The following is an 18,485-nucleotide window of genomic DNA, read 5'->3' on the forward strand; positions in this document are numbered from 1 at the left end:
TCAATAGCAAGTGCGAAATGTATAGTTTATTTTCATGTGCTAAATGATCACGTAATTCCTCTTATCATAAAAAAAACTGCATTTGACAAAAACAGCATTGTACTGTATATATCGACTTACTTTTTATATGAATAATATTACTTACCAAGTGAGAGACGGTTGGGTGCCTCCTTTTTAGATGTTGCAGCAAAGCTATGGTGATATTTCATCTTTCCTTTGCATATTATGCACAGAACCTGTGAATTGTTAGGTTGGCCAAAGAAATCCCACACAACGCTTGTGTCTGGCGATTCTCGCAAATTACTTGGCACCGGGCCTCTCACTTCCATCACTTTCCAAACTCCTTTTCTTTCCCCGTTGTTCTGTACTAGTAACAGTCTTGCTATGTGCATCCGCCATATTGCTGTGTTCCCGCGTGCCACTCTCAACACGTCGCCACAAAAACGTTTTACAGACTGTTTTGTTTCATTAAATTCTTCGGCCAATGAAAGCGCTTTGCTAACGTAACAACAACATTGTTACGTTCTAGCGGGAGGTTAGAGGTTCTAAACAATATTGCGACAATGCTGCTGCTTGTAAAATAACAATAAAGAAGTACCTACACATTAGCAAAATCATGTTTCGAATAGGGTTGCGTGGGTATTATTGAAGAAATACATCTGACTTGCAATTTGATGCAAACAGGTTTTATTTATCTAACAGAGAGAACAGGGATAGTCACAGGATACCAGAAGACGTATGTGTGTGGGTTTTTATTTCTCTTAAACACAAAACAAAATAACTGTCATCTTCATTTTTTTTTCTACATAGGCCTAAGTTTTTTTTGTCATCTTTTACTAATACATCGCCTTCACTCTCTCAACCAAATCAGTAATAGCGATCTGCTGTTCAGTATTCCTGCCTAGATCAGACCGAGCGAACAGCTGATCGGAATTATTATTTGAGAACACACCTGGCGTGAATGTATGCTTATATTAAGGCGATTACTCAAATACCAAAAAGATCGTCGAGTATTAAAATAATCGGCACAACTCGAGTAACTCGATTAATTATCCCAGCTCTATTCAACATGCAACAAAACCATGGTTACCAACATTCTAACTGAAATAAAGTTTGGTCACAGCAGAGCTACACCTTGTAAAGATAAAGATCCTACACAAATTAAAAAATTGTCTCAAATAAACCATAGAAAACACATCATATAAAATAAGTGTATTACAGTCTTTTATAGCATAGATTTACGAGTACAAATAATATGCACAGAACAAAACATTAGACAGTTAAACAGAACTAAATGAAGTTCATAACTAAAGCTCAGAAGGAGGGTCAGACACCAATCTCTGCGTCACCAACTTGAATCATTCAATTTACACATTAGCTAATTAAGATTGTTAGCACAATAAATACCCCTCTTCACTTCCCTCTCATTTGCGTTTCGATTTCATCGCAACCCACCACCTCCCCATCTCCACCTTTCTTAATAACAATTTCTAGGTTTTGTCAATGGGGGTCTCCGCCTCGTCCAGTTCGCCAGGCAGCGACCCCTCAAACCAAGTTAGGTTTGATGCCAAATTAATGTGTATACACAACATACTTGTCTGTAAAATCACATACTCCACTTTCTTCACAATAAATATTTTTACTAAAACATTTTGTGATTGGTGTTTGTCCTGAACTACTGAACTTGTACTGATTCTTCAGCACAGCTGGAGTCACTGGAAGGTAAGGCAGACGGGCCGCTTCGTCCTGCGTGGAGACGTCGGTCAGGGGATTGTGCACAATACTTGTTTTCCTCTTGCGCCCCATTTTCAAATCAAACAAGTAACTGTCACCGTATACCTAGCAAAAGCCTACCTACACCTTGAGGCACCTTTAGCAATAAGAACCTCTTTTAAACAACTGATCTTTTGGCATGATTCTTTAGTGATTTTTGACCGTTCTTCAATACAAAATTGTTCCAGTTCGTTCACTTCTCTTGTGCTCAGCCTTCTTCAACTCATACCAAAGATTATCAATCAGATTTAGATCGGGGCTATGACTAGGCCATTCCAGAACCTTGATTTTATTCTTCTTTAACCATTCTGAAATATATTTCGATGTGTGCTTTGGATCGTTGTTATATTGGAATGTCCAGTTGCGCTTTAAACCAAGTTTTGTAGTGGAGGGTTTCAGATGATTGGCCAATATCTTTTGGTATGAAATCCATTTTACCATGTGTTGGAACTAACTTTCCTGTGCTATTAGAGGAAAAACAGCCCCATAGAAGGATATTACCACCTCCATGTTTGACTGTAGGTATGGTGTTCTTTACTTTGTACGCCTCACCAGACTTTCACCAAACCTAACGACTATCAGCGTGATCAAATAGCTCGATTTTTGTTTCATCACTCCACAAAACCTTTGACCAAAACTCATATCCATCGTTCAAATGTCATTTTGCAAACTTTAAGCGTATCCTTGTGACTTTTTCCTAAGAGTGTCTTTTGCCTTGGCCTGCGACCATTGAGACCTTCGACCTATGGTTCAAATGGAAACTCCAGTCCCACTTGCAACCAATTCACTTTGAATATCTTTGGCAGTCAATCTCAGATTGTTATTAACCTTCCTCACAATTCTTCTACTTGTTCTTGGTGAAAGAAACTTCATTCTTCCAGAACGAGGGAGCGTTGTGACAGTACCATGAGTCTTGTACTTCTTGAAAATAGAAACAACAGCTGAAATTGGGATACTCAAATGCTTGGAAATCATCTTGTATGCTTCTCCAGCTTTATGACAATAAATCATTTTCTGTCTAAGGTCTTCAGATAGCTCTTGACTTTTTTCCCGTATTGACTTATTGGTAATGAGGCTGTGTGATCCAGTGGTTAAAGAAAAGGACTTGTAACCAGGAGGTCCCCGGTTCAAATCCTACCTCAGCCACTGACTCATTGTGTGACCCTGAGCAAGTCACTTAACCTCCTTGTGCTCCGTCTTTCGGGCGAGATGTAGTTGTAAGTGACTCTGCAGCTGATGCATAGCTCACACACCCTAGTCTCTGTAAGTTGCCTTGGATAAAGGTGTCTGCTAAATAAACAAATAATAATGACAGCAATCGTCCTATGCCTAACCCTTTTATACACTTGAAGAATGTTCACCTACAATCCGGCATTTTCAAGACTTTTCATGAATACTTTTGAATTAGCATTTTTGGAGTTTTGCAAAAAAAATGCGGAAATAAATAATTGTAGACATCTATTTGTTATAACTTTTTTTCCTCATCCACAACTGTGTCTGACTACAACTGTGTGTGTGTGTGTGTGTGTGTGTCTATATATATATATATATTATTGAAACTCAAAGTTAGTTTGGAGTAAATCCAAGATGGACTTCTGGTTAAATAATGAGCAGATTTGTGCGCATTAAAGGGCTTTGTTAATGGTTTAAAAAAGTTTTTTTAAGTTTTTGTTTCAGATATACAGTATATATATATAGAGAGAGAGAGAGAGAGAGAGAGAGAGAGAGAGAGAGAGAGAGAGAGAGAGAGAGAGAGAGAGAGAGAGAGAGAGAGAGAGAGAGAGAGAGAGAGAGAGAGAGAGAGAGAGAGAGAGAGAGAGAGAGAGAAAAAGTAAGTACACATCTGATCCTACTTAACAGAATATATACTGAAATTACATCAACTATACACTCTACTTTATTAGTAGGGCTTGATTTATTTATTTATTTTGTTCAGGGGATGAAGTAGTCTTATTATTTGGCAAAATCTGTTATTTACAGTTATTAAAAACAAACAATTTTCAGTTTCTATAATAAATTGCATGTATGTTTCACTAATACACTGTGACAGGCTAGCTGCAGGGATGACTTCAGGCTAGAGAGAAATACACGGACACAGGCAGTACTGATGAAACTGAGTCGCGGCAGAGCTCAGTGTTTTAATAAACAAATAAATGAACGGTTGAACAAAACACAGGACACGGCACTTGAGGCCCAAATAAATAGACAAACAAAACGGATTAACACTTAACAGACGAACAGACAAACAAACACGGTCAGTTTAAACACTTATTATTTACTTTATTTTACTTTACTTTCTCCTCTCCACACCCATTCTCCACTCACCGAACACACAACCCCGAGTGAATGAAATGTGCATCTATATATACTGTTGTGCCGGGATTCAATTACTAATTAATTATTCACTTGAATCCCAGCACGTGAATTAATTATGTGCAACCTCGTGCTCACATATTAAATACTTTAAATGCACGTGAAGTGCAATCCTTGTGCCTAAATACAACTATACATTTTAAATAACTTGTGCTGCACACACCCATTTATATCCCGTGCAGCCATATCTATACACCAACATTAACACACCACACGCAACATACAACACAGAAATGCACTCAGGGGTGGGTCACATTGCCACATACATATACAAAGGTTAACTTACTGTGTTGCAGTCAGGATGCACAGGATTCAGGTAATGTAGAACTCTGGATGCATTTTGAATCAGAGAATTGTGAAAAGTAATAGATTTTGTTTTATGCCCAAGTATCTATCACACTATAGTAGAATTGTTGTTTTTTATTTATTTTATTTAAGCCTACCCCAGTCACTAGTAGAAAGAGAGTGGTGCATGGTTGACATTATTTAAAATACAGTATACTGCCAAAACCCAGGTTTATCGGTTTAAAAAAATGTAAAAACGAATTTTCTAAACAGGTCTTCAGGGGTGTTTTTTCGGTTATTATTGGTTAAAACCGAAAACTTCAAGCCCTAACTATTATTAAAACAAACAACAACAAAAAAACAACCTTGGGTTATCTTAAGCACTTGAGACATCTGAAAATATTGTACAAGGTTTCTTTACAAATGAAGACAAAAAGATCCATATATGAAGACTGTGGTGTTGTCCTGTAGTCCTCATTTTTACTGGCGGACCACCCATTTTAAACCGGGTATGTACCCTATTTTACCTTTCAAATATATTTAGACAGCCTTTTGGAATGATAAAGCCTTGCTAACACAGCTGAAGTTACAGCTAATGGATCCCTGAATACAGTAGGAAGATTAATTATATAGTATATACTACTTTAGAACAGCATTGAAAAGAACAAATGTTCCATTTTGGAATGTATATTGAAGATAAGGGTGTATATGCCACCTAGTGGTGAACTGGTAGACATTGAGGTTGTGGGGACAGAATATTCTAATGTATGGTGATATTTTAGATCAGGGGTACTCAATTACATTCTCTGGCGGGCCAGATAAGGCAATGTCCAAACCTTGGGGGGCCACAGGGAGCTCAAGATGTGAGTACTGGTGGGGGGTTGTTTAAATGGTCATGAAAAGTTGACTATCGAATCGTACTTTACATACAGTAACAGAACTTTGCAACACTACACTTGCACCAATCAACTAATACATGTCAGAAATATCTACTAACAATGATAAAATGTCTGATCAACATTTAATAATAAAAATAGAAAGCAAATATATTTTTCCCTGACATTTTTCTGACTATTCAAACATCTTGCAAACACATAATTATACAAATTCCACTGTAATGCTATTAAAACAGCATGTTAATAATTTTAATTTTATTAAAACTAGAAAATGTTCTGAAAATGACTGCACAGCAAGCATTCAAGGTAACTAATGAAAGCACGTCAATTAGTGATCGCTTCATTTATGTTGTAGAAGCATCTTATTAAGCGCCTGATTAAAAGTGTAGCACAGTGTCTAAATAAGCAAGTTCTAAATAAAATGTGTTTAAATGTAAATGAAAAGTTTCTAAATTAAATACATGGCATGACAGTAAACAGAGGGGAAAATAAACTTAAGTGCATATCCAACATGCCATCTTTGAGAGGTGTGCTGTAGGTACATTTCTTACTGTTGTTTTCTTAAGCCCAAATAAAAGATTTTTGACCGGCTCGGTTTCTTCTGCCAATTTCCTGTGCCTGAACACTTACTGGTAGCTGCATTGCTATTTTTTCCAAAAAAGGGCAGTTTCAAAAGATCGAAACTGCCCATGGTACACCCTCGAACTTCGAGTGCTTAAGTCTGCCTGCCGCAAGCTTGAGCGCAAGTGGAGGTCGTCTGGACTAACGGTTCATAGAGAGATCTGGACCGACCATCTCGGGAGCTACAGGTGTGCGCTCATCGCGGCCGGGGTGAAGTACTTCTCTGAAATCATAACTATGGGACACGGTAAACCTAATGTTCTCTTTAAGACCACTGACCAAATTCTACATCCAGCCACGGACAGATCCAACTCCCGTTCATCCTCCTCTCTTACCTGTCATGATTTCTCCTCTTTCTTTCGGAACGAAATTGACAACATCTATTCTATGCTATCCCACCACAAACCCAGTTTACTACTTGATCACCTTGACGCTCTTCTGGTTGCCCCTCCTGTCCTCTCCTCCGTCTCTCCTCTATCCATTGCTGATGTTTCCGGCTTACTGTTGAAATCAACTACTGCCACGTGCCCCCTGGACCCCTGGCCGACTAACTTTGTCCATCTGTGCTGATCTTGCTCCTTCCATTATGCACACTCTCAACCTGTCCCTGGACTCTGGCTCGTTTCCTGCTGCCCTTAAGCTTGCCCGGTATGCCAGTACTCAAAAATCCTCCCTTGACCCGGCAGACTTATCTAACTTCCGTCCCATCTCCAATCTCCCTTTTCTCTCAAAAACTCTCAAAAGGGCTGTAGCCAGTCAGCTGATGCAACATCTCACAAATAACAATCTGCTTGAATCTCTAGTCTGGTTTCCAGCCACATCAGAGTACTGAAACTGCTCTGCTCCGGATTGTGAATGCTCCCTCTGTGCTTGTCCTCATTGACCTAACAGCCGCTTTTGACACCATAGATCATGACATTCTTCTTGACCGCATTCAGAAGTATGCTGGAATCTCTGGAACTTGTCTCTCCTGGATGTCCTCTTACCTATCCGAACGCATGCAGTCTGTTTTCTATGCTGGACGCAGTGGCGTTGCAAACCCAGTCACTTGTGGTGTCCCCCAAGTACCTATTCTTGGGCCCCTTCTCTTCAATATCTACATGCTTACCTTAGGTCACCTCATCCGCCAAAGCAGCCCCATGTTTCACTCCTATGCTGACGACACCCAGCTCTACTTAAAACTGGACCCTTGAAGCCCCTCTGCCATGGTCTGGCTCTAAGGTTGCATTCAAGACATCAAGGCCTGGATGTCTGCCAATTTTCTTCAGCTGAACACTAGCAAATCTGAACTCCTTCTAGTAGGATGTAAAACTCAACTTAAGAATCTAAATATACCTGCCCTGAACCTCGGAAACTGTCTGCTGCTGCCTTGCTGCTGCTGCCGTACTGCCCCACAGTACGAAGCCTTGGTGTACTTCTTGACAGCAATCTCTCCTTTGATGCCCACATCTCCTCCGTGGTCAAATCTTCTTCTACCATTATTATTATTATTATTATTATTATTTATTTCTTAGCAGACACCCTTATCCAGGGCGACTTACAATTGTTAGCAGATATCACATTATTTTTACATACAATACCCATTTTTACAGGTTTTTACTGGAGCAATGTAGGTAAAGTACCTTGCTCAAGGGTACAGCAGCAGTGTCCCCACCGGGGATTGAACCCACGACCCTCCGGTCAAGAGTCCAGAGCCCTAACCACTACGCCACACTGCTGCCATCTTCAAAACATCTTCAAAGTCCGTCCCTACCTTTCCCTCCTGGATGCGGAGATACTTTGTCATGCATTTGTCTCCTCTCGACTCGACTACTGCAACTCTCTATATGGTGGTCTCCCGGCACGCACCATAAACCAACTGCAGCTAGTTCAGAATGTCACTGCCAGGATCCTTACCAGAATTAAAAAACGTGATCAAATCACCTTGTCTTGCCCAGCTGCACTGGCTACCTGTATAGTTCAGGATTATTTTCAAAACTCTCCTGCTCACCTACAATGCCCTTCATCACAGGTCCCGAGTACCTCCTCAACATGCTGACCCGCTATGTCCCTGCCCGCAAGCTGAGGTCCTCCGACTCTGGCCTGCTTGTTATCCCCAAGCAAATGTGCACCACACTTGGAGAATGCTCGTTTAGCTTCATGGCTCCAACTCTTTGGAACTCTCTCCCAGCTTTGGTGCGTGATGCTCCCACCGTCACTCGCTTTAAATCAACTCTCAAGAGCCACCTGTTCTCTTTTGCTTTCCATGCTCTTTAAGCCTGATATCTGCTATTAGCTGCTGTGTTGCTGCTACTATTTCATGTATTATGCTACTATCATGTATTATGCACTTTCCAATGTATTTAATGTATTATGCATTGTTTTTTGTTTCTGTATTTAAAGTATTATGGATTTTCTTGTTGTTACTTCATCTTGTAAAACGCTTTGTGATGGTGGTCCACTATGAAAGGTGCTATATAAAATAAAGACTGATTGACTAACTGATATGAAAAATAAAGAAAATAGACATATGCACTTAAGTTTTGCATGTATTTCTATAATAAAGCCAAACTGTTTCTCATTTTAAAACATACAGCAGCCCCTGTCAGCTTCAAGCTTTTCTATAATAAACTGGAGACAAAAATCTGGTGTTTTGCAAGACTAAAAAAAAAATGATCTGACACCAGGTCAAACATAATAGGTTAATCAATCATATAACTTAATACAATAACTAAGTTAAAGTATATTGCTAAAGTATTTAAATTAAATTAACAGAAAAACTACTTTCACTTTCCTGTTCCAATCACATGCTGCACAATTCCCAGCTAAATCTAGCGAAATTAAAGCGATTTCCAATACTATTTATCTTAAAACTATATATAAAACTGTAATATTCCAGAATAGGTGGTGAAGGCTTTATTTTGCTCCACTGAATTAACTATAAAGCAGAGGATATTAATACTTAAAATTATACACTTTTTCATGTGTGTTTCAGGCAGAACAAAAGCAGACATCACTTTTTTCTTTTTTTTACATCCCTGCCATTGTAGTTTCTTCACAATAAACAAAGTGGCAAATGACACATTTTCATAAAATAATAGCGTTACAGAAGTTTTTTTTTTTTTTTAAGTTGTTAAATTTAACTTAAATAAACAAGAAATAAGTGTGGAAAAGAGGGCATTACACAAAGAAAAAAAAAACACCATTTTGGTTTTTGTTTATTACTCTCCTCATAACAGAAAATAGGATCACAACAAAACAAAACATTGATCACTATACTAACGTTTACCTTGCTAGTTTGGCCAGTTGTCTGGAAAGTGTAAAGCATCTGTATCCCCCGATTCTGACTCACTTGCCAAATCTGAAGCATCACTTTGCTGATGTTGTGTTAATGCCACACATCACTTGCCATTTTAGACACAGGCGTGGATTTTTGCCTTCGAATTAATGTGCAGCAATGTTTGTAAGAATATTCAGATTCTCCACACTAAAGAAAATAATATTACTCCATACCGCTGTTTTCATATTGCACTAATACTAAGCTAAATGGGCAGTGATTTGTGACATATGATAAAATTAAATCTCATAGAATGAAAGCTGGCCAATCAGCTGACTTGTTCCAGATTAGGTTGCCAAAAAAAAAAAAAAAAAACACTTGTTAGGGGGCACAAATACCCTGTAGATTGCGGCGGCATTACAATCTTGCATATCAAAAGTTCAGCTTTTGTAATGAAGGACAGCTGACGCTCAACGGGCCAAAAAGGAAGACTCTGCAAAATTACAACTCTGTTATCATGTACACATATAATGCATCACCTACACTGTAATATTATAATGAGTCATTAGTAGACTTTCTACTTTGATATTAATCGGTAAAGCTTGTTAAACGTCGAATTCCCAAAAAATATCAGTCTGACTTAAATAAATTTATATACGATAAACATCGGTAAAACCACTCGCTATTTTTTATTTTCTTTCCAAAAATAATAATTTAGAAATCATCTTTAGTTTGTGTAGTTTTTATACTTGCTGTCTGTCCCATTTCTGTTCCGCTCTGAATGGCTGGGGGTCGCTGTCAGTCATCTCAGTGGTCAGTTAGTACTGTAGTTTCATCCTGTTCTGACAGATCTCGTTTACTGAAGCAGTGCTAGAATATCGCATTTGCCAGCTACAGCACCTGTCATTCAAAGCACCTACTTTGAAATTAGCAGGTTAAGGTGTATGTAAGCTTGTGCTTTAGGTATATGGTGACAGTTACTAGTTTTATTTGAAAACACTTAATGAATATTGTGCAGAATACCCTGCCCGATGGCTGAAGTCTCTGCGGCAGGACAAAGCGGGCCTGTCTGCCTTGCCTGTGACTCTGTGTCCGGCTGTGCTAAAGCAGGAGAGGGGGAGCTCAGACTCTGAATAATAAGTTAGTTCTGTTCAACTATCTAATGTTTTGTTCTGTGCATATTATTTTTTACTGGCAAATTTATGCTATAAAGGTCTGTGTAATACACTTTTATATGCTGCGTTTACTACGGTTTATTTGAGACATTTTTTAAATATATAGCGCAGCTGTGACCAAACGTTATTTCAATTAGAATGTTGGTAACCATGGTTTTGTTGCATGTTTAAATGAATACGATAAAGGGGTTTCGCTAAATGAGACATTTTTTTAAGCATAAAGGCTGATTTCACCCATTCTCTGCTTAAATTAAAAAATAAAGATCGAAAAAACAGGAAATTCTTTCTAACATAAACATTGATATTAATCGGCGATTTGGCAAAAAAATAAAAATCGAATAGTAGCAAGCCTAGTCAATAGTTTGATCTCATTCATAAAAATACATTTGCATTTCAAATTACCATGTTTAACACAATAGATGAGGACCCTTCCAGGAAATGTACAAATAGTAAGGTTGAATACTACATAAACATTGGGGTCCTCGAATGGCTCACCTGGTATAAACATAGCCACGTGGTGTGCAGGATGAGTCATACAGCACAGGTTCGCATCCTGGCTGTGCGGAGTTGCCAGTCTTCGCTGGGGATTCTGAAGGAAGTGTCAGTAGGTGCTCTCGTGGGTTAGGGACGCAAAACTGGCAGGGACTACTACTCTTCATTGCGCTACAGCGAACCCTGCTGGCCAGGCGCCCAGTGAGCTCAGAGCAGACACCTGCAGAGCTGGCCTTTGCCCTTCAGAGGCTGGTAGCTGGCTGACATTCGTTCGAGTTTCTGGGTGTAAAAGAGGAAGCTGGCTTGGTCGTGGGATCGGAGGACGCCCACTGAAACTTCGGATTACTTGAGTTGTGTGGGGAATTGGGCACACTAAATAAAAAAAATACTTTATCATAAATATTGCTTTCATGTTTTCACTTCCCACCCTCCTTTTGGAATATGACAAAGAGACCCCTTTCCAAGGAATACAACTTTAAATTACTATTTTCAAAAGGGTCACTAAAAGGTAACAGCAGTTTACATTCACGCCTTATTATTTTGCTAGAACTCACTGGCAATAACCTTTTAAGAACATAAGAACATAATAAGAAAGTTTACAAACGAGAGGAGGCCATTCAGACCATCTTGCTCGTTTGGCTGTTAGTAATCTCATCAAGCAGCTTCTTTAAGGATTCCAGGATGTCAGCTTCAACAACATTACTGGGGAGTTGGTTCCAGACCCTGACAATTGTGTAAAAAAGTGCCTACTATTTTCTGTTCAAAGGGCTTGAGCTCTTGAGTCAAAGGGCATGGGCATTGAAATGTATAAGACACCTTTATAGTTTTTAAAATTTGTACATACAGCTATGGCCAAAAGTGTTGCATCACCTAGAATTTTAGGATTAAGGATTTAAAAAAAAAAACATATGACTACCATTTAAATCAAAGAAACTACAAATTTGTATCGCAGAAGTCTACCTGAAGCCATTATTAGTAGTAAAGTAGTTTTTTCATTAAGTATATGGAAAACTACAAAGCGATATCTAATTCAATATGTTAATGTAACATTATTCAGCAGGTTTCATTCGACTTTATGAAGGAAAATGTGTTCATTCTATAGGGTGATAGAAACCTTTTGGCCATAGCTGTATTAAAGAGTGTTACAGTATCTCATTATGTCATGTTAAGGCTATACACTGTAGGCGTTTTTATGCAAAATGTTATCAACGCAAAAACAAGATAAACCTAAATGTGCAAAAGAATTTTTCCATATGGTTCCAAAACCGTGGAATAACCTCTCACTCATTATTTGTTTTAAGTTAAAAACATTTTATGAAGTACAATGTACATATGTATTTTATTTTATTTTTAAACTATCCTTAACATAACAGCTAACTTCTTAGTCTGGAAAACAAACCCTTCACAAATAAAAAATAAAAGAAATGGGCATTTCTGAAAATGTTTGTTGCTTTAATGTAGTTCACATTATTCATTGAGTGTTTCTGGACAGGAGCTACACAGTTTTTAGAACCAAAATATTCAAACAATGTACATCTAATACCTGAATACTCTCACCCCCAAATATTGTTTTTCTGTCTTTCATTTGTTTCCCGTTTGTTGCCATGGCAATGTGAAACCTTGTCCAATGTGCACAAGCTCTCTGCAGTATGTTCTTGGATTTTAGTCCTGGGGAAAGATTAGACTATAAAATCATGTTGAAAAAATACATGTCCCTATATGCAACACATGATTTGCACTGCCCGGAATTCTGTTCTAGGTTGGTGCTATTAAAAAGCGGAATTTTTAGAATTGCTCTCTGAATGGGGCTCCCGAGTGGCACATCCAGTAAAGGCGCTCCGCGTGGAGTGCAGGATGTGCCCTATAGTCTGGACATCGCGAGTTCGAGTCCAGGCTATTCCTTTGCCGCCCGAAGACGGAAGCCTCCAGGGCGGCGGCGCTCAATTGGCTGAGCGTCGCCCGGGGGGAGGGAGGGTTAGGTCGACCAGGGTGTCCTCAGCTCACCGCGCACCAGCAACCCCTGTAGTCTGGCCGGGCGCCTGCGGGCTTGCCTGTAAGTTGCCCAAGAGCTGCGTTGTCCTCTGACGCTGTAGCTCTTGAATGACTGCATGGTGAGTCCGCAGTGTGAAAAAAAAGCGGTCGGCTGACGGCACACGCTTTGGAGGACAGCGTGTGTTCGTCTTCGCCCTCCCGAGTCAGCGCACGGGTGGTAGTGGTGAGCTGAGCCTAAAAATAATTGGCCATTTCAAATTGGGGAGAAAATAATAAAAAATTATTGTCAACGACTAAATTATTTAAAAAAAAAAAAAAAAGAAATTCAGACTTTTCGGCCAAACAAATGGAACACATTCCAGAGAAGTTTTGCCAAATAAGATTATTCAGGTCTGTTATATCTCACAAAATTAGTCAAATAAATAAGAATTTACCAAAAATGAATAATAATTACCTAAAAAAAAAAAAAAAACCTTTAAAAGGAATTATGTGAAAAATGATCCAATATGGAAAGGTACCAACACGCCAACACAGCTCCATACAGGAACACACACTGCCACTGGTACTCAGCTGCTTCTAATTAGGCAGTCTGAGCACAGCAAATGGCAAAGACACAGAGACAATAGGGACTGAGATTGCTTGCAAATGATGGTGATGATGCAGCTACGGCACCTCTCTGGAGGCTAGGGTTTAGGTCAAGGTGCATCCGGAGGGCAGGGAGGACAGAGTCATGCTTTGTACCTGCCCATGCTGCACCTGACCTTCAAAACAAATAACACAGTAATACATTTCTGCATCTTAATGACTGCTCTTCCCTATAATACACACACAAATCAATAAATACCAATAGGTTTAATAGTGAGACCACGTGCACAGGTTCCAGATGTCAATAAATCTACATTATTTTTCAAAGAGAATAGGATACAAGAACTGAACAGAATATTTAAAAAGGACAGGTATTCTCTCCAGTACAATCTTTTTCAGAAGTTTCTTTCATTTTTGGTTTGTTTAATTGAAAAAGACATACTGTGTGAACTCTTAAGTTAACAACCTTAGATTTTTTTTTTTTAAGAACTGTAAATATAATATTTCTTTCATAAAAAGAAAGGTACAAATGCTACGCTGCTCGCAACAACCCTTACACAAGATGTTCCCATTTTCCAGAGTTAGTTTCAATTTGCATATTAAGACCAAACCAGTTTGACGGCACTCTGTATTACCCAATAAGCAAAAACACAGTTGCCAGAAGAAACCAAGGAATATAATCAATATTTATTTATATATTGAGGTGATAGTTGACTCCTGTTTAACATTCGGTTGCAGACTGTACTGTTGGATGGAACTGGCCCTAGTTTGATAGTGGAATAAAATCTAAATGTCTTCAAGTTTATAAAGAAAAGAATAGTCTAAATGTACAGTAAGAGTGAAAGGGAAGTCTCCTACCTGAAGTCGAGAATTCATCAGCATAAACTCTTGCTGTTTCTTCATGTTTTGATCCAAGGATTTGGAAATAAAAAAACCCATTTTACTCCTAACAATAAAAAATAAAAATAAATTTATATTATGGCTTTATTTACTTGAACTGTATTTTATTATACTTTCAACCACCAGGTTATCCTTACATTAGACCAATGTTAAACAAGTGTTTGGTATTGTAACAGAACTGCTGTCATTTCCTCTTCTATAACCATTGGTTAGTGAATTACTGATAATGAATTCAACTATAATTAATGGACACTGTCTGTTTTTTTAACAACATTTCAGGATGAAATAGGGTTTGACTCTAAGCTTCCTCGATGAAAACCTCCCAAATAAAAGTAGGAGAAGTTGATAGTCGAAAACAACAAAGCATTACTCACTAAAATTGTACAAATAAAAGGTGATGAAAATACAGGATAGACGTGTGCTTTCTTTCTTTCTTTTTTACCTTTATCAGTGCATGTAACTGCACACATTAACCTAAGTTTGCAATGAAATGCACTTTATTGCAAACTAAACACATGCACTTTATTGCAATCTAAACATAGAGCTGACTCAGATTAGCAAGGGGGAAGGCACTGGGAGTTTGGGAAAACATGTGCAGCCAATAGCTAATTTTCTCCGACTGAACTTCCCTGAAGGGAACTACAGTAGCACTTCTCAATGTCCACAATGTTGATCGACTACTGGGAAGTTCAAGGGATTTCACATATGGGAACTTTCTATTCTTCCTTGCAGGTATTTTGATCGATTTCCCCCCTCAGCTTTTCAGTTTTAATGTGATGACCAAATGGTTGTTTTTGATAAACGGTTCAATCTGACTTAGTTACTTATTTTATAATCTGAAAAATAAATTAGCCTGCATTTCTCCTTTCAATTTCCTGGTATGGGGTTAATACAACAAGTTGAAATATACGGTCAAAGTGATCTAAATGTGTCTTTTACTGACTTTCACAACATATTTATTTTAAGTGAGGTGCATGTATTCATAATGGAATCCTTTTGCTAATCACATGCTGTTCACTATCAACCCCACCACTCAAAATTGTGGGGTGAAATACTTTTGCAGCTAGCAGTTCATCATTTACTGAGTGGGATGAGCCACCAAATTTGCTTTACTTCAGCTACAATGACCCTATTGCTTAGAGGCACAATTTATAATGTTTTCTAATTATTTAATACCATTTTTTTTTGTTTGTTTTGTTTTTTTTAATAAAAAGGTCAGTAACCACAGCTGTAAATCGAAAAAAAAGAGTATAGGTTAATGGCCATTACCTATACGAACAGTACTACAGAACAGTATAACTGAAGAACTTGCAATGAAAAATGTTTAATCGCAATTTGATAAGCAAAAAAATGTGTGATATACAGATGGATGTACGGACCGACAGCCACCCTTAAATACTTCCAGAATCTGATATTCTCCATAACTTAGTGTTTATACTAAATTCCATGACAATTCAAAACGCGCTTCTCCACATAAATGCAAATATGTAGAGAGTGCACACATGTAAAGAAAACCAAACAACACGTATATCCCCAGAATCTGACATTATCAAACTTACGATAAATAAAGTTAATAATATCAAGTTCCATAACAGTTGGATAAGCGGTTCTTTAGATATATGCAAAAATATGTTAGTGACATAAGTGCATACTGTGAGACGTAGGACCACCTCGATTACAGTTTATCCTTCGGCGGGGGACAATAACATAATACTTATTTTAGAAAAAGGAAACATGCAACCCAGACAGCTATTGTTTTATTTTTCACTTAAATGCATTACATAAATGTGGCATTGGGACTACAAGCTTTCCCCTAACGAACGTTCAAGGTTATAGAGCTACAAACTCTGGATCAGTAGACAGTCGTACTTACAAATGTGGATTTCAAAATGGGTTGAGAATATCAACCTTCATACGGCCTAATGGGATTTTCAAAGATGCCTGTATGATAACAACGTGAATACAACAAGTCGTAATCAGATAATCCGCGTGTCTTCTATTTTTAATAGTGCAATTCTCTGCGTATTACTAGATGACTGCATTGTATCCTCTGTGTCTATATCGTAATGACGTGATGTACTATTGCCAACATCAATCATTATTGATATGAACATTTTGCAGTGTTCATAGTCGTCGTAATTTAACACATCCTACCCAAAACTCCTATCCATACCCTACTATACGTTATTACAAATAATATAAAATACCGTACTTTTTAAAACCTATTTGCAGATACTAAAAAATAGAAAGCGTAACACTAAAGCAAAGCACCTGTGTGTGTAGGTACCGTAGTCGCATATGAGTGTTTTGTTTTGAGTAACTAACCTAGTACAAAATGCAATTATTGAAATATACATACCGTTTTCTGGCGAATGTCTACCAAAAAAAAAACAATTCTGTATTAAAATACCTTGTTTGTACGAGAGCTGAGTTCAGAAAACACTGCTACGGCTACGTAAACTTAGGAGGTGGCTTAGGCAAAACTTACACGGAGTTAAAACCCATGTTTGTATTCTTACACATTCAGTAATGGGGCTCCCGTGTTGAATACGTAGTATATTTGGAAACCAGCTCATGTTGTTTTTTGTTTGTTTGTTTGTTTTAATTTTCAGTAAAATGCATGAAAACATTGATAGTCCATGGACAAAAGTCACTTGCATTTTTTTATATCTATACATCTAAATAAATGATAGCAAGAAGCATGTGGTAAATACATTAAAAAGAATGAACTTAACCACTATCCAAAGAATGTGTATCCATACATTAATACATACCAGTAATGAAGTTACATTTCAAGTTTGCTAGTAATTAAACTGTTGTTTGGTCTAAACACCACGAAAACTAAATGTGATCACATCCTGCCCACCACTGATCAATTCTGAAACTATTTCGAGTTTAGTCCCCTGGAACTTACCTTGAGAATTTGGTACCGGTACCTTGTGTCAGATGGATCATAGTCCAGGCTACCTAGTTGTCAGGCACTAGGTGGGAAAAGCGGCAACACATTTTAAATGTGCAGACAACCCCTTTATGTTGCCAAAAAACAATGTTGACCCTCTAAAAGTGTATATGAATGTGGTTCTGTGGAAACAATATAACAAAATGACTTCTGCTACCCAGAAGCATTATTGAAGGGTCTATATATTTAGATTTTCAGGGTGGCATGGCATTCACAAGGTCAAGACATTGCATAAGGTCAAACATCACATGGCAATGCAGTTATAACAGGTATTAAGGGCTGTCATCAATGTACACAATATCTAAACATTGAAAACCTGACCTTTCAACCATGCTCATGCGTACCATAGATAGGAGCAACTTTGTGAGTGTCAATGTATTTCATTATTGTTTCCAAAGAACCAAAATCCATACAAAATATGGAGGTAAACATGTCATTGTTTTTTGGGTGCCTAATGGGATTGTCAGCCCGTTTAAAGTGTTTTGATGCTTTTTTCACCTAATGCCCACGGGAGCTTGGAAAACAAAATGTGCACCTCAATTTTAGGTCTCACAGCACTACCTAGTGGGGAATTAAAATGAATGACTTGACATTTTGCATGGCCTAGAATTTTAGGATTGAGACATAATTAATATATATATATATATATATATATATATATATATATATATATATAATGTGTCATTATACTTAAAAGTATAATTATACACGCTTCCTTCCCAATGAATCTTGCCTGCCCCAATCTCTTTAGCAAATGTTCTTCTTTCACAAGTTGAGCAAGTTGAGTTTTTGTTTTATCAATAATATTTTACATTGGAATAGGAGGTAAAGGTAAGTAAAAACAGAAAAAAGGGAGAAGGCTCAATATTGAAAGTGAATACAATAAAAAGCCAATCATTTTGGCCATACGTACCAATGCTTCATTACTATTGCACATTGTGTGTTCCATTGTTCCAGGGATGCACATTGCACCATGGATTTGTTTTAGTGTCCTGAACAAATTTTATAAATTATATAGATATTAAATTAAAAAAAAACAGTGAAATGGTGAGGTATCCTTCACAATAACATATGTGCCTGAGAATTGCAAAAAGATCTACTAACATATTACCGATTCTATTAATTTTGTCAGGTAATATGGCCCCCACTCTCACTCCCACTACTTCTTAGTTTAATTT

General features: G+C 37.8%; 1 protein-coding gene across 2 annotated transcripts in view; it reads right to left on the bottom strand.

Moving 5' to 3' along the window:
• Positions 1-16,853, bottom strand: part of plgrkt (plasminogen receptor, C-terminal lysine transmembrane protein) — a 55,870-nt gene extending 39,017 nt beyond the window's left edge. The window contains exons 1-2 of one of the 2 annotated variants that reach the window (XM_034015872.3): positions 16,759-16,853; positions 14,307-14,394 (exon numbers count right to left, since the gene is read on the bottom strand). In XM_034015872.3, coding sequence (XP_033871763.1) covers positions 14,307-14,387 — 81 coding nt within the window. In that variant the 5' untranslated portion in view covers positions 14,388-14,394; positions 16,759-16,853. Of the gene's footprint in view, positions 1-14,306; positions 14,395-16,707 lie in introns of both variants that reach the window. The other variant, XM_034015871.3, reaches the window with a different exon arrangement.
• Between the last annotated feature and the right edge of the window lie 1,632 nt (positions 16,854-18,485).

This window comes from Acipenser ruthenus, chromosome 2 (genome assembly GCF_902713425.1).
Source record: "Acipenser ruthenus chromosome 2, fAciRut3.2 maternal haplotype, whole genome shotgun sequence".
Taxonomy (NCBI): domain Eukaryota; kingdom Metazoa; phylum Chordata; class Actinopteri; order Acipenseriformes; family Acipenseridae; genus Acipenser; species Acipenser ruthenus.